The sequence below is a fragment of the Mercenaria mercenaria genome, chromosome 17 (assembly GCF_021730395.1).
Source record: "Mercenaria mercenaria strain notata chromosome 17, MADL_Memer_1, whole genome shotgun sequence".
Taxonomy (NCBI): domain Eukaryota; kingdom Metazoa; phylum Mollusca; class Bivalvia; order Venerida; family Veneridae; genus Mercenaria; species Mercenaria mercenaria.
Window position 1 is genome coordinate 7,824,575 of NC_069377.1, and position 14,187 is coordinate 7,838,761.

At 34.3% G+C, this 14,187-nt stretch overlaps 1 protein-coding gene across 8 annotated transcripts in view; it reads right to left on the bottom strand.

Moving 5' to 3' along the window:
• The window catches only part of LOC123537200 (uncharacterized), a 46,049-nt gene that overhangs the window by 18,118 nt on the left and 13,744 nt on the right, over positions 1-14,187 (bottom strand). The window contains exon 1 of one of the 8 annotated variants that reach the window (XM_053528924.1): positions 13,337-13,446. The exons of 6 other annotated variants lie outside the window; for them this stretch is intronic. Coding sequence is in view for 1 of the 2 variants with exons in the window: in XM_053528915.1 (XP_053384890.1) it covers positions 13,272-13,275 (4 nt within the window). In the remaining variant the exon portion in view is untranslated. Of the gene's footprint in view, positions 1-13,271; positions 13,447-14,187 lie in introns of those variants that run through there. One more of the 8 variants, XM_053528915.1, reaches the window with a different exon arrangement.

Genomic DNA, 14,187 nt, shown 5'->3' on the forward strand with positions numbered 1-14,187 from the left:
CAAGAAGGCTAAACTAAGCAAATAATATAATACAAATTAACATATAATTTCAATATGTACTTGTGACTTTTTCAATAAGTTTCTTATATATTTATTTCATATAGTTTCTTATATATATTTCATATTCTTCTAACTTACAAATTTTGAAACTGTTACAACAAACCATTTTTTTCGCATAAATGATTCACATGCACGTTTTGTTTGACACCCACTGAGCCACGGATATTTATACACAAAAACACATTTATCTTGTATTTGGGTGATATGTTAGCCACAAAAACGCTTTGAATACTGTATACTTTGACGTTATGTCAGTTCAATAGCAGGAGCAAAACAGTTCAGAATGTCAGGAATGTCATAAACGGTGGTTGCCATTTAACTAATAAAATTGAAGTCTTGCAATGACCTAGATATGTTTAATTCTAATCTTTGTTCATTATTTCGAGAAATAAAATCATTATTTAAAATAAAGTTATTTCAAGAAAAAAGTGAAGGTAGAACCGTCCTTGCAGCACACGCGTTCCTCCTACACATCATAGTATTTTCTTTTTAAGTCTCACCAACGATGAAAAATCAAAACAGAAAAAAAAATAATTCAGAAGGTAGTTGATGAATGTGCCAGTATTTCTACTGAAATCAAGAATTTGAAATCAAGTCTACAAGCTTATAGAAGTGCACGGCAGAACGGGCAACTTTACCTCAACATTAAACGAGCTGAATGCAAAATAAATTCAGATGCAGTAAAGAATGCAGATGAACATTTAGCAAAGTCAGATATGCAATACTCATTTGAACGAAATGCTGATCTTGAAAACATGTTGTCTAAGACACATCTGGGAAGTAAAATCTCTCTTCTAGTCTGGTCGTTCCAGCGGTGGACTTCCCAAAATGTGCATTCAGCTCGTTTAATGTTGAGGTAAAGTTACCCGTTCTGCCGTGCACTTCTATAAGCTTGTAGACTTGATTGCAAATTCTTGATTTCAGTAGAAATACTGGCACATTCATCAACTACCTTCTGAATTATTTTTTTTTATCGTTGGCCTTCTTTTTGTCAACATCTTTTTGAATATCTTGCTGTAGTTGATCTAGGCGCTCATGAAGTTGAGGACTTCCTTGATAATACCATCATGGCATTTATCTATCTCTTTATCTCTCACTTCAGCTTTCCCCCAAAGTTTCTTTTTTTTTTTTTTATTTCTTCATGTAAAAAAATTTTCCCTCGCTGTCCCCTACATTAACACGTCGGTTTGTAAATGTTACATTCCCTTTGGTTTCCAAAGATGACCCAGTCATTCCCCAAGGGGTTGTGTGTTGGACAGAAAATCAATTATTTTCCTTTTATGCACAGAAATTTTCTGTGCTTTTCATCGGAATTTGGGGTGTGGCAGTTTTAAAGCAATTTCCTAGTGTAAAAGATTAAGGGAGATAATTCAATTACTTTCGCTTTAAAATTTTTGTATGTTGTTTTCCATTTTTTTTAAAATTGCTATATTCACATTTTTTTAAGATTACAAGTGGGGATAAAAAACATTATTAAGAATATCCGCGATTGTTTGCTTTAAAAAATTTAAAACTTACTGAAAAATTTCGTGATGTTAAATTTGATACAATTTTATACTATATATTACTTTTTGTTTTCGGGTCCTACAAGGGCAAATGAACTTTCGAAAAAATTGGGGGGCGTGACAATTTTGTCAAAAAGGGGCAAAGTTTTTAAAAAACTCAAAATTGACGTGAAAATGGACGTCAACGGTCACGTTCCGATTCAAACCGTCACTTCCCAAAATATGGCAAAAGTATGGAAATTTTAACCAATTCTAAAATAGTTTTCACATCTCGTTTGAAAACTCCGCTCCGAACAGGAACATCGTTCGACGGAACGATCGACGGCGTTTTTTCAACTGGGTCGTTTTCCCAAAAGGTTTAAAAAAGGTTTAACCTTGATTAAAACTTGGGTTTCCCGGGGAAATTTGAGTGCCAGGCCAGGATTGGACGGAGACCACGGGAAAGCACTGACAAAACAACAAAGAGCAACGATAATTTGGGGCATTTTGACGAACATTAAAATTTTGCCCAAACTAAACAACTGCAAGAAGGGTCGTAAAAGAGAAAAAATTAAGGGAAACGTTTCTGAATGTCAGATTTAGCGGTATGGAATTTAACTTTCACAAATCTCTGTAAAAACAGTTACAAAACCAAAACCAAAGGCGCTTTTCGCAAATTCTAGCGACCCCAAAAGGAAAAAAGGGAACAAGATTGACGGTAAAACGCTGTATTTGACTTTAAAGGAGCAAAAAGTTTAGATTTGGCGGGAAAGGGGTTAAAATAACAAACCCTCTGGATTTCCAGACTGTCCCAACCCATATAACTGCTACTTAGGGACCATAAAATTGATCTTTATTTATGAATATTTAGGCAATGTTTTTTTTTATCTCCCAAAACGTTTGAAAAAAACAACCAAATGGGAGTAAACTGCAATCATCGCTTGCGTTCTAACAAAAAACGTCAACCAAAAGCGCCCAAAATGAAAAGGCTTTTTGAATGAAATTTTTTAAAAATCTTTTTTTCTTTTTGGGAAATTGGAAAATTTTATTTTTCTTTTTGTATCAGTACAAAAATATTTGTTTTTCCCTTTGTTGAACTTATTTTTAAGTGTAAGTTCTGGAAAACAGCTTCCTTGTTGTTTTTAAAATAAAAAATTTTTTTAGTTTATTTTTTGTATATATCAGTTATTTTAATTTTGTAAAAATAAATTATACCAAAACAAAATCGACTATTAATACCCCAAAAGAACTAAATTCTTTCACATTTAAAACCTGGTCCCATTGTCCCCTTTTTTCCTTTGAAGTACGGGTTCGGACTCCCTTTTATTATAATTTCTAATTTAAGTTATTATGAGAAAGGAAGTCCTGCCCTTTTTTATTTTATTCAAGAACACCCATTTTCACCTTAGAAAAAATTTGGTTCATGCTCCGTCTTTTTTTTTAAAACAAGGGTTGGGGTTTAAACGAAAAATTTTATCCGTAAAAATTTCCAGTTAAGACATGGCTTTTTTTTCTCATCGTAAAAAGTTTTCTTGCATCGAATACGTAAGTTAAAAGTTTTGTCTTGGCCCCATGATCGTAACATTGGGTCATGGCGCCCTTTCAAAACATAAGTAACTAAACGTTGGGTCAGGGCCCCCTTTCAAAACAAAAGTGACTAACAGTTTGGCCCAGGGGCCCCCCTTTTCAAAAATAATAGATAACATTGGTCATGGCGCCCTTTCTAAACAAAAAGACTAAAATGCCCTTTCTAAACTAAGAAGTTTAAACAGCTGGGTTGGCGCCTTTTTTACAAATAAACGACATTTTGGTTTCATGCTCCTTTCAAAACACAAGTAGTGAAAGTTGGGCAGGGTCCCCTTTTCAAACAAAAGACTAACGGCCCTTTTTCAAACATAATAACTAACAGGGGGTCTGGCGCCCTTTAAAACAATGATTAACTTTTAGGCTGGCGCCCTTTCTAAAAAAAAGTAAAAAACAGTTGGTCTGGCGCCCTTTAAACATACGTAACTAAATTGGGTCATGCGCCCTTTCTAACAAAAGTAGATTTAACAGTTGGGTCATGCCCCCCCTTCTAAAATTAGACAAAACAGAAAGGGTCGTGGTGCCTTTCTAAAAACATAATAACAGGGGCAGGGCCCCCCCTTTCTAAACAAAGAAAACATTTGGGGTCTTGGCCCTTGGGTCATGGCACCCTTTTAAACAAAAGTAAATTTGGGTCATGGCCTTTACAAACATAAATAAATTGGGTATGGGCCCTCTTTCTCATAGTAACAGTTGTGTCGGGGCCCTTTTTTAAACTAAGTAACATTTTGGTCAGGCGCCTTTCTAAATAAGCAACATTGGGTCGCCCCCTTTCAAAACATAAGAAACAGTTGGGTCATGGCGCCCTTTTCCCAAACATAAGTAAAATTTTGGGTCAGGCGCCTCTTCCTTTATATTTTAAAGTTTGGGTCGTGCTCCCTTCAAAAACAAAATAACAGGGGGGGCTGGGACTTTTCTAAACTTTAAAAGTTGGTCTGGCGCCCTTCTAAAAAAAAAGTAACAATTGGGTCAGGCCCCCCTTTTAAACAAAATAACGTTGGTCCAAGGGCCCCCCTTTTTAAACATCAGAAACAGTCGGGTCAGGGCCCCCTTTCAAACATAAGTAACACTATCATGGCGCCCTTTCAAACAAAAAGAAAAATTTTGGGTCTTGGCCCCCCTTTCTAAAAAATAGAAAAGGGGGGCATGGCGCCCTTTCTAATATAGGTAGCTTTGGGGTCATTGTCCCCTTTTCAAAACAAAGTAACATTGAGAATGGCCCCCCTTTCTAACAAATAACAGTTGGGACTGGCCCCTTTAAAACTAAGAAACGTGTTCAGGTCTCTTTCTAAAAAAAAGAAACATTAGTCTGGACTTTTTTAAACATAAGTAACATTTGGGGTCATGGCCCCCCTTTCTAAACATAAGTAACATTGGTCGGGGCCCCCTCTTCTCCATTATAACAGGGGGTGGGGCGCCCTTTTTTAAACTAAGAAAACAGTTTATTGTGGCCCCCTTTCAAAACATAAGAAATCTGGTCGGGCCCCCCCTTTTCAAAAACATAAGTAACTTTGGGGTCATGCGCCCCTTTCTAAACTAATAACGTTGGGTCATTGTCCCCTTTTTTTTAAACATAAAAAACAATGGGTTAGGGCGTCCCTTCTAAACATAAGAAACTTGGGTCATGGCCCCCTTTCTGCTAATAACAGAGGGGTCATTGGCCCCTTTTCAAAACATAAGTAACATGGGATTGGTGCCCTTTCTAAACCCTAAAAAACAGTTGAGTCGGGCCCTTTTCTCATCATATATAACATTTGGGTCTGCGCCCTTTTTTAAACAAAAGTCAGTTTATTGGGCGCCTTTTAAAAAAGTAACAGCGTGCATGGCGCCCTTTTAAAAAATAAAGTTGGGGCCCTGGCCCCTTTCTAAACATAAGAAACATTTTTGGCTTGTCCCTTTTTAAAAACATAAGTAACAATGGGTCAGGCGCCCCCTTCAAAACATAAAAAAAAATTTGGGGTCAGTCCCCTTTTCTGAACTAAAAAAACAGGGGGTCATGGCACCCTTTCTAAACATAATAAAAATTTTTTTTTGACACAATTTTCCGGGTAAAAAAGTATCAATTGGGTCATTGCGCTTTTTTCCGTCATAATAACAGGGGGTCATTGCCTCTTTCCGTTTTAAGAAAACAGTAGGGTCTTGCATTTTTTTTTTTGAAATAACAGTAGGGTCTTACCCTTTTCAAGAAATAGTGGGGTCATTGCACTCTTTTCCGTCATAAGTAAGGGGGTCATTGCACTCTTTTCGTCTAAGCTCGGGTCATGGAACCTTTCTCGTTATAATAACCGGGGGTCAGACGCTCTCGTGAAAAATTAAGTTTAGTTTTGGGAACTGTTTTATCACAAAAAACTTTGGGTCTTGGCACAGTTTTGGCACAGTTCTATCATAATAACAGTTTTTTTGCGCCTTTTTTCTCGTCAAAAAAATAGTTGGCCCCCCAAGGGCGCCCCTTTCCCCAAAAGTCGTTGGGGTCATGACGCCCCTTTCATCTTAAATTTTTGGGGGGGATTTTTGCTTTTTTTCTCAACATTGCAAACTTGGGTTACAAAAACCCTTTCCATCACAAGTTACAGTTTCATGTCAATTCTGGGCTAAGTAACATTTATCTGACGCCCTTCTCAGATACTAACAGTGCAACAGATTGGTATGACGCCCTTTCTCAAAAAAGTAAAATGGGGTCTGAAACAGCTCTAATAAGTAAAAATTTCGATCATAACTTCCCTAAGTTGACGCAATAGAAAAGGGTTTTTCAAAATGAAAAAAAATGTAATTCAAGTTTTACGTATTATCAAAAGGGAAAAATGCTCTTGCTGTGAAAAAAGTTTTCCCCGGGAGAATACAACATTGAAAAAACATCAACAAAATATATGTCCATTTGATCTTTGGGGTGCTTTTGGATGACTTCGTTGCCATGGGGAAAGGCGCAACGCTTATTGGCCCCAAAGTTTGTGATATGATTTATAGAAAGATTCACCATCGTGTTTCACTTGTAAACGCCTTTCCCCAATATTGCCCTAATTAAATTTATTTTTGCCCCCATTGCAAAATGTTTCCTATTGTTTTTGGGTTTCCCTACCGATTCCCTCCCTTATTTTTTTATTTTTTTTTTTCTGTAGCTAGTTTACCAAAAAAAGTCGACTTTTTTGTAATTTTTTATTTTTTTCCCAAAAATTTTTAAAATTTCAATAAATATATGATTTAAATAACATGATATTTGAAATGCAAAAATTTGTCTAATACATGATGACAAAGTCATGAATAACAAAAGGGACTAATCTAAATTTATTGTCACAAAAAATTGAAAGGTAAACAAAAATTATAGACTTCCTTTTATAACAAAAATGTTTAAAGGAAGGGAGATAAAAGTTAATTGATACATTATTTTTTGACGAAAAGTTTCCCTTCGTAAGGCTAATAAAAAAAAAATAAAAAGCTAAAAAAATTGATTCAAACATTTTTTGTTATTTCTTTTTTTTTAAAATTTTAAATTACCATGTAAATATTTTTTATTCTTTTAAAAACGTTTACTGTGCTTTTTGTTTATCTATTCCTGTTTTTTTCCATCAAGACTAATGAAATACATTTTGCCTGATTAGAAAAGAACATCGGTTTTCATTTTTTCAGATTGTTTAAAGGGCAATGAACTACATGAGTTTGGAAAAAAAAACAAAAAAGAACAACAAATCTATTTTGAAGACAAGGGTCAGTAAGGCTACTGTAATCTTTTAACACAATACAATGGGAAAATTTAAAGGGGAAAAAACATGGATGATGAAAAAAAAAAAAAGCGTTGATTCAATTTATGATATAAGAGTGTAAAAGATGCTAAAAAAGAACTTTTTTATATAATCTATATAGTAGCGATCAGATAATTTCTGTTTTAAAAAAACTTTTAAACTATCAAGGGAGAAAATCTCTCCCCTGGCTTTTGAAATTTTGTAGCTTTAAAATGCATTGCATCCCATTTCAAACCCCCTTTGTCTAAATTTTTCTTTAAACAAAAACAGGTGTGGGTTTTTGTACTGCCTTGTAACGAAAACAAATCATATCCGAAAAAAAGGATAAATAGGAAGCCCTGGGGGGAAATTTTATTTCCCTACTTCCCACTTCTAATTTTAACTTTTGCAAAATATTAACGAAACAAAATTTGGTTTTTTTGTCTTCTTTAAAAAAGTACGAATTATAGTTTTTTCTTTCACGCGATTTTCACCAATTTCTTATCTGGACACTAGGTAAACTTTGTTTTTATCTCGTTTGCTCAAAAGATTGGAGGCAATAAAACATTGAGTTTTATTTCGCACTTAAAAAGTCAAACAAAGGAAAAATTAAATTTGCATAAACGTCTTGGAATTTTTTTTTTTCTTTTCTTGTTGAAAATTATTAAAAAAACTGATTTGAAATCAAAACTTTGCCGTATCGGGCCAAACACCCCCGCATTAAAAATTTTTCTCATTTTTTGTAAAAAGATATCATTTCTAAATAAAAGTTTTACCCAAACGCAAAATGTGTTATTTTTCAGAAGTTTAACTTTGTCATAATACAACACAAACACAACAAAAAAACAACAACACTTAAATTTTGGAAAACATCTGTTTTAAAAGGGAAAAGGAAAAACTAAATAAATGCAAGATTTTAGGAAAAATTACTTTACAACATATAATTGGGATTTTCCCCCCCAAAAAAAGTTTATTTTGCTTCAGAAATCAATAAATCATAGTTATTAATTATTACATTTTTAAAGCAAATTATCAATTAGGGGGTCAAAAATTAAACCCCAAAAAATAGAATATAATAACACTAAATTTCTAATACAAAAATTAATTTTCCTTTTTTACAAAGCATTTTGTAATTTGACCCAAAAATTTTTTTTACATGAAGTTAGCATCAACATTTATGATAAACTTTACTTTTAAAATAATAAAGTTTTTCATGGAATTTTAAAGTTTATTTTTGTTTATGTAGTTCATTTTTTAAAATTACACTTTCGCCCCTACCAAGCACAATATAACTTTATCATGATGATGACTGTACATTGAGATGGTAAGGGAACGATCTATATTATTGACCTTGCTTCAAGTCCCTGATATATGGAAAGTACCAGGGGAATTGTACAACCCAAAACCCCAAAATCCCTCATCTAAATCACCATTCCCTTTGGCCCCAAAATCCCCGTTTTGTTACCTAATACATCACCTTGTAATTTAACGACTAACATGGCTACCATAGTCCGAAATTTAAAATGTCTGGAATCCTCCTTCCCAATTAGGGACTTAAATTTTCATTATCGGCAATTGGTTTTGACATTACCCTTTGATCCAACCTTTTACTATTGGGGTTTGGCAAACAACGTGAGATGCCCTTTATGATAAGTTAACCCTACATTTGCCTTTTACGCAACCTTCTTGACTTCTGACAACTGACCGGATGTTGACATTAACATACGCTCTCTCCTGGGGAAAGTAACTGCAATTTGATCCCGAGCATTACGGGAAAATCCCCTGGGGTTAGTTTTTGTACTTTCCCTTATGAAGCTTTTTTCCGAAGTTACAACTTTACCTTCCTGTCGTGTTATCACCGGGGCCTTTGTTGTGGACAAGACAGCAATCCCCGATACTGCGTAATACATGTGATTATCTTATGTGTTTTTTATTATATCTTCTTTATGTTAAGGGTATATTTTTTTTTTTACTTTTCTTCTCGTTGGAACGACCAACTAGAAAAGAGATTTAACTTCCCAAATGTGTCGCTTTTTACAATTTTTAAGTCTTTTCTTCAAAAGAGTATTGCATTAACTTTTCAAATGTTTCGTCTTTTTTACTTTAACTGAATTTATTTTGCTTCAGCCGTTAATATTTAAGTAAAGTTGCCCCCTTTTGCCGTCATCTTTATTTGCTTGTAGATTGACTGCAATTTTTTGATTTTGTAAAAACTGGGGACATTATCAACTACCTTTTGAAATTTTTTTTTTTCGTTGGGCCTTTTTTTTGTCAACATCTTTTTGAATTCTTGTGTAGGCAAAGGGTCTTTATTTTCCTTCCGAAGTTGAGGATTTCCTTTTAAACCGATGGGATTTTTCTAAACCTTTTTCCCCTTCACTTTCTTCAAAACATCTTTTGCTTCTTTCATTTTTTTTTTAATTTCTTCAGATATCCAATATTTCCCGCTGTCCCCTATATCGCCTTTGTCGTTGTAGTCAATTTACATGTCCTGTGACCCAAATGGGAGTCATTTCAGCCAAGCCTTGTGGTTGGCGAAAATTTAATCATTTCCTTTTTATGCACAAAAATTTTTTTTTTTGCATTTATCGGAATTTACTGGGTGCATGTTTACCAAATTGTTTTATCAAAAAGCTGGGATTCCCTGTGGGTTTTTTTCTTTTTGGACACTCGAAGAAAAATTACGCATAGATATTCCCGGCTTTTTTTCACAAAAAACCCTCGCTTACATGTGACCAACGAAAAGGGAAAAGGGTTTACAACTGTTGTCAAAGTCCTCTGCAGAAAAAAGAAGCGACCCTGGATATCTGACAAATTTACGCCCCGGGCCCCCAATCGGGAAAAAAAGAAAAGGTAAAAAAAACCTTTGCAGGCAGAAAATTGTGAGGGTGAACTATTTTTCCGGTTTAACTTTGTATATTTTATTTCAAAAAAATTTTCTAACTTTTAAACATTTTTTTAAAATTGCAATAATAACTTTTCCTTAAACTTTTCCGTAGCCTGGGGTTGGTAAAAAATTTTGGTGATTTAAAATTTGGTGTATCTATATGCCGCCAACGACCAGGTTTACGGGAAAAAAAAATAGGATAACGATCGATAAACCAGGTTTTTCGAACGTAAAAAAGGTTTTTTCAGCCTATTTTTCAAGGAAAAAAATGGATGATGTAAAAACCATAATTCACGCTCGTAAACATAGGTTTACGCCGTAAAACCAAAGTTCAAGGTATTAAAATGTTATGTTAGAAAAAAGGTTTAGGAAAGGAATGGGGGGTTTCCCAAAGACCCTAAACAAAGGTAACGCCGAAAATTTTGTTTCGTCGAAACCAAGTTTATCGAAGTAAACCTGTTTACGGTATATATGAAAAATAAAATAACTTGGATTTCGGGGGTGAACGGGGTTTTTTGGGCCCAACCAAGTTACGAGCGGAAAATACTTTTTTTTGGAAACCCCGTTTATGACCGGTGCCTAACAGCTCTTACGTTGTTTGCGACCGTGAATTAAACTAGTTTTCGATGTGAACCTAGGTTTTTGTTCGATAAAATTAAAATTAAATTTTTCCGAACAAAAAAAGATTTTTGGGGCGTTACCTATCACGGTTTTAAAAGGTGACCTTGTTTTCGTTTTGTAAACCCAGTTCAGGATGTAAACCCAATTTTACGTCGTTTTAAAATGTTCATTTCGGAACCAAGGGGCACCCCGTAAAAAAGATTCAAAGTTCAATCGAGAAAACTAGTTTTGGACGTAAACTTGGGTTCACGACAAAAATGTGGTTAACGCCCGTTTTCTTATGTTTTTGCTCGAAAGAATTTCAGGTTAGTATCAAAAGAACAAGTTTACATTCGTAAAACCTAATCCTAGTTTTTCGATCGTGAACCAGGGTTCACGTAAATATTACACTGTGTGCCATATATGTATTTACTAATTTACTATTTTGCTCTAAGACAGCGTCTTATTATAAAACTGTCATTTAGGTTTCTTGTCAATCAATCAGATTGGCATTGCTAAAGTTATGGGGGGAAAGTGTACATCATTTTCTCGAATTAGACCAGAGTTATTATAAAAGCTTATAAAAGTTCTTAAATGATATCCCATTTTTGCCACGATATATGTGTCTAAAACAACCTGTAAGTGCATGGCTTAAGCCCTCTACAGATGGTAAGTTTTTGTTGTACAACACTAATTATCTCAAAGATGTACAATTTTGAAATTGTACATTTTTCACATACAGACAGTATTCCATTCCCATATAAATCACAGAGATTTACCTAGTAAACATAGTGCATCAGGTACTGAAAAGAATGTAACTATTAATAATAAAAATAATATTCACCATTTTATGTCCCATGAATTTGATTACGCATGACACAAATGAGCCGTGCCATGAGAAAACCAACATTGTGGCTTTGCGACCAGCATGGATGCAGACCAGCCTGTGCATCCGCGCAGTCTGGTCAGGATCAATGATGTTTGCTTTCAAAGTCTATTGCAATTAGAGAAACCGTTAGCGAACAGCATGGACCAGACTGCGCGGATGCTGGTCGGAAACGCACTATGTTGGTTTTCTCATGGCGCGGCTCAAATCATTTAACTTTTCAGTGTCATCCTTTTTCCATTATGCATTTGAGCCATTTTATATCCAGATTTGTGTTTATTTTTTGGGCAATTGTTTCTGGAATTTCATTCACTTGCCTCTTATCAACTAATTATTTACCAATTTGTTGCTTGTCAACGTGGGTGGTAAGGCAAAACTTACGAAATAGAACATGTCCTAATCTGTAAGTCAAGACTTAAGATTTACGAAATCAAGGAACAGCATCATACACACGATAATATTTGGCTGTACATCTTGAATTTAATTGGTGTTGTACAACAAAAACCTACCGTCTGTAGAGGGCTTTAGCATTTATGCATGGTTTGAATCTGCAGCATATTAGCAAATCAATCTCTTCTATGAATATAACTGGCCAATGAAAATAATTTGATAAAAGTCTCTTTAGATATTTTACAGGGTTCAAATTTCACAGTCATCTTTCTGTTAATCTAGAATATTGTAAATTGTTTTCTAATGACTTGGTAATCTTAAAAATGTCTCTTAGATAACAAGACCTTAATTTTGACGGCCATATTGTTTTAGGGGAGAAATTTTGTCATTTCTGTGTCAATTATCTTCTGACAGTAAACTGTTGATTTAAAGGTTGTTAATCAGATTTTGGCCAAGTAACAGATTTATTTGAAACTTTAAATTTATCCATTGCGTGCCTTTCACAAAATATATTTTACTTCTATTTTAAGGAACTGTAGAAGTTTATTGACATTTGTAAAAATGCGTGCTCATTGGTAAAAGATTATAATAGTTTTATGGAACTAGACTTATTCTTGTATATTCATTTAAGAAGTATTTCGACTTTACTTATAACTAAAATGGTGTGGTGATAATGTTTTAAGGCACTGTAGAAATTTATTGACATTGGTAGTTATGAATATGTGCTAAAGAGTAAAAGATTATAATAGTGTATGAAACTAGATTTATTCTTTTTATTCATTTAAGAAGCGTGATGACTTTACTTATAGCCAAATTGGTGTGGTAAATTTACTTATTTTTGCAGAATTTGGTGTTATTCAGACTTTAAGAGCCCTTAATAATGTTTTCAAACGAATTCTGGCTTTTACTTGAAATAATTATGTCCGTGGTGCCGGTCATGTTTATCATTCAGTCTCAGAACCAAAATCTGTAAAGAGTAAATACAACGTTCTGGCTAGTTTAGATATCCGCTTTGAATTTGATAACTCGGTTCCGCCTAACGGCAAAAACTATTCAAAAAAGGATTATATTTATATAAATAGTTTGGTTTACTTTTGTACTTTTGAGTATATATGAGCCGCGCCATGAGAAAACCAACATAGCGGCTTTGCGACCAGCATGGATCCAGACCAGCCTGCGTATCGGCGCAGTCTGGTCAGGATCCATGCTGCTCGCTAACAGTTTCTCCAATTCCAATAGGCTTTAAAAGCGAACAGCATGGATCCTGACCAGACTGCACGGACTCGCAGGCTGGTCTGGATCCATGCTGGTCGCAAAGCCATTATGTTGGTTTTCACATTGCACGGCTCATATGCTTTTAAAAAATAAGCAAGTTTAATTTGGCACAAGGGTACATGACATCGCAATATAGCGATAAAACAAATGACAAATCAATGCAAAAAAATATACATAGTGACAAACCAACAAATCATTAGACAGTTATATTATATTCCTCAGCAAAGCCATGTAATCTCATGTACCTGGCGTACATGTAGTTGATTTCGTGAATGATTAATCGTAAAATATGTTCTTAAATGTATCACGAATAGTTTGTATGTTTGAACATAACATGTTTTTGAAAAACATACAAATCAATAATGTGTATAAAGAAAACAAACGTTTACCCATTAGTCCTAGACGTTAATACATTGATTATGTATATACACTTAACTTTCCGCAGCATCAATACCTTTTTACTAAAAGCAGATTAGAAAGAAACTTTGTTTTCTCCTCCCTCCGTTCTGTTTTTGTGAAAGTCTATTTTACTTCCTTTCGGAGAAAATGACTATAAATACCCAGACTGGTGCTCGTGTATATAAATACCATGTTCTAGATATATAAGGGATGCAATGATAATTATTAGGTGGCTTGCATCATAACAAAGTTATCGCTCTTTAACCATAAATACATATAAATGTATACATAGAATATGTAAAACTTAAAAATATTTTTAGTATTTTTTTCCATTTTTGTTCCTATATATCCTTATTCCTCGGAAAATACACATAATCAATCTTTAAACAAATTGATACATCAATTTAGTTGTCACAAATATCACTTGACGATGAAAATATTGTGACTGTTGCAAATTGGTTCGGGCATCATTGATTTATTTTAGATTTTTGTTTCAAATTATCTTCCATAGATGTCTTCTATATTTCTTTAAACAAAAGATGTCTAGTGACAGCGCGCTTAGCTTTTCGAGACTGTCCAACATAAAACTACTTCACATACAATATCTGTACCAAAATGTTCTAAACTGAAAAAGGTGATAATCCTGAAAAAAGTCGGGGTTTGGGATCTTCAAGTCTCAAGCGGTGTAAAGGGACAGAACACCTGTATGGAGGTGCAGGGTGCGGTGTCCCCGGCGAAAATGTATTTTAAGCTTTGCAATACTTTCTACATTCGGTCTAAAGATGTGCTATTTTTTTTTTTGAAATTCTACACACGAAAATATTTTTGTTTAATCACAACAGTCAAACTCATATTGTGTTATTTTTGGTTTGACCTCGCCATAGCCCTAACAGATTTCTGTTTATA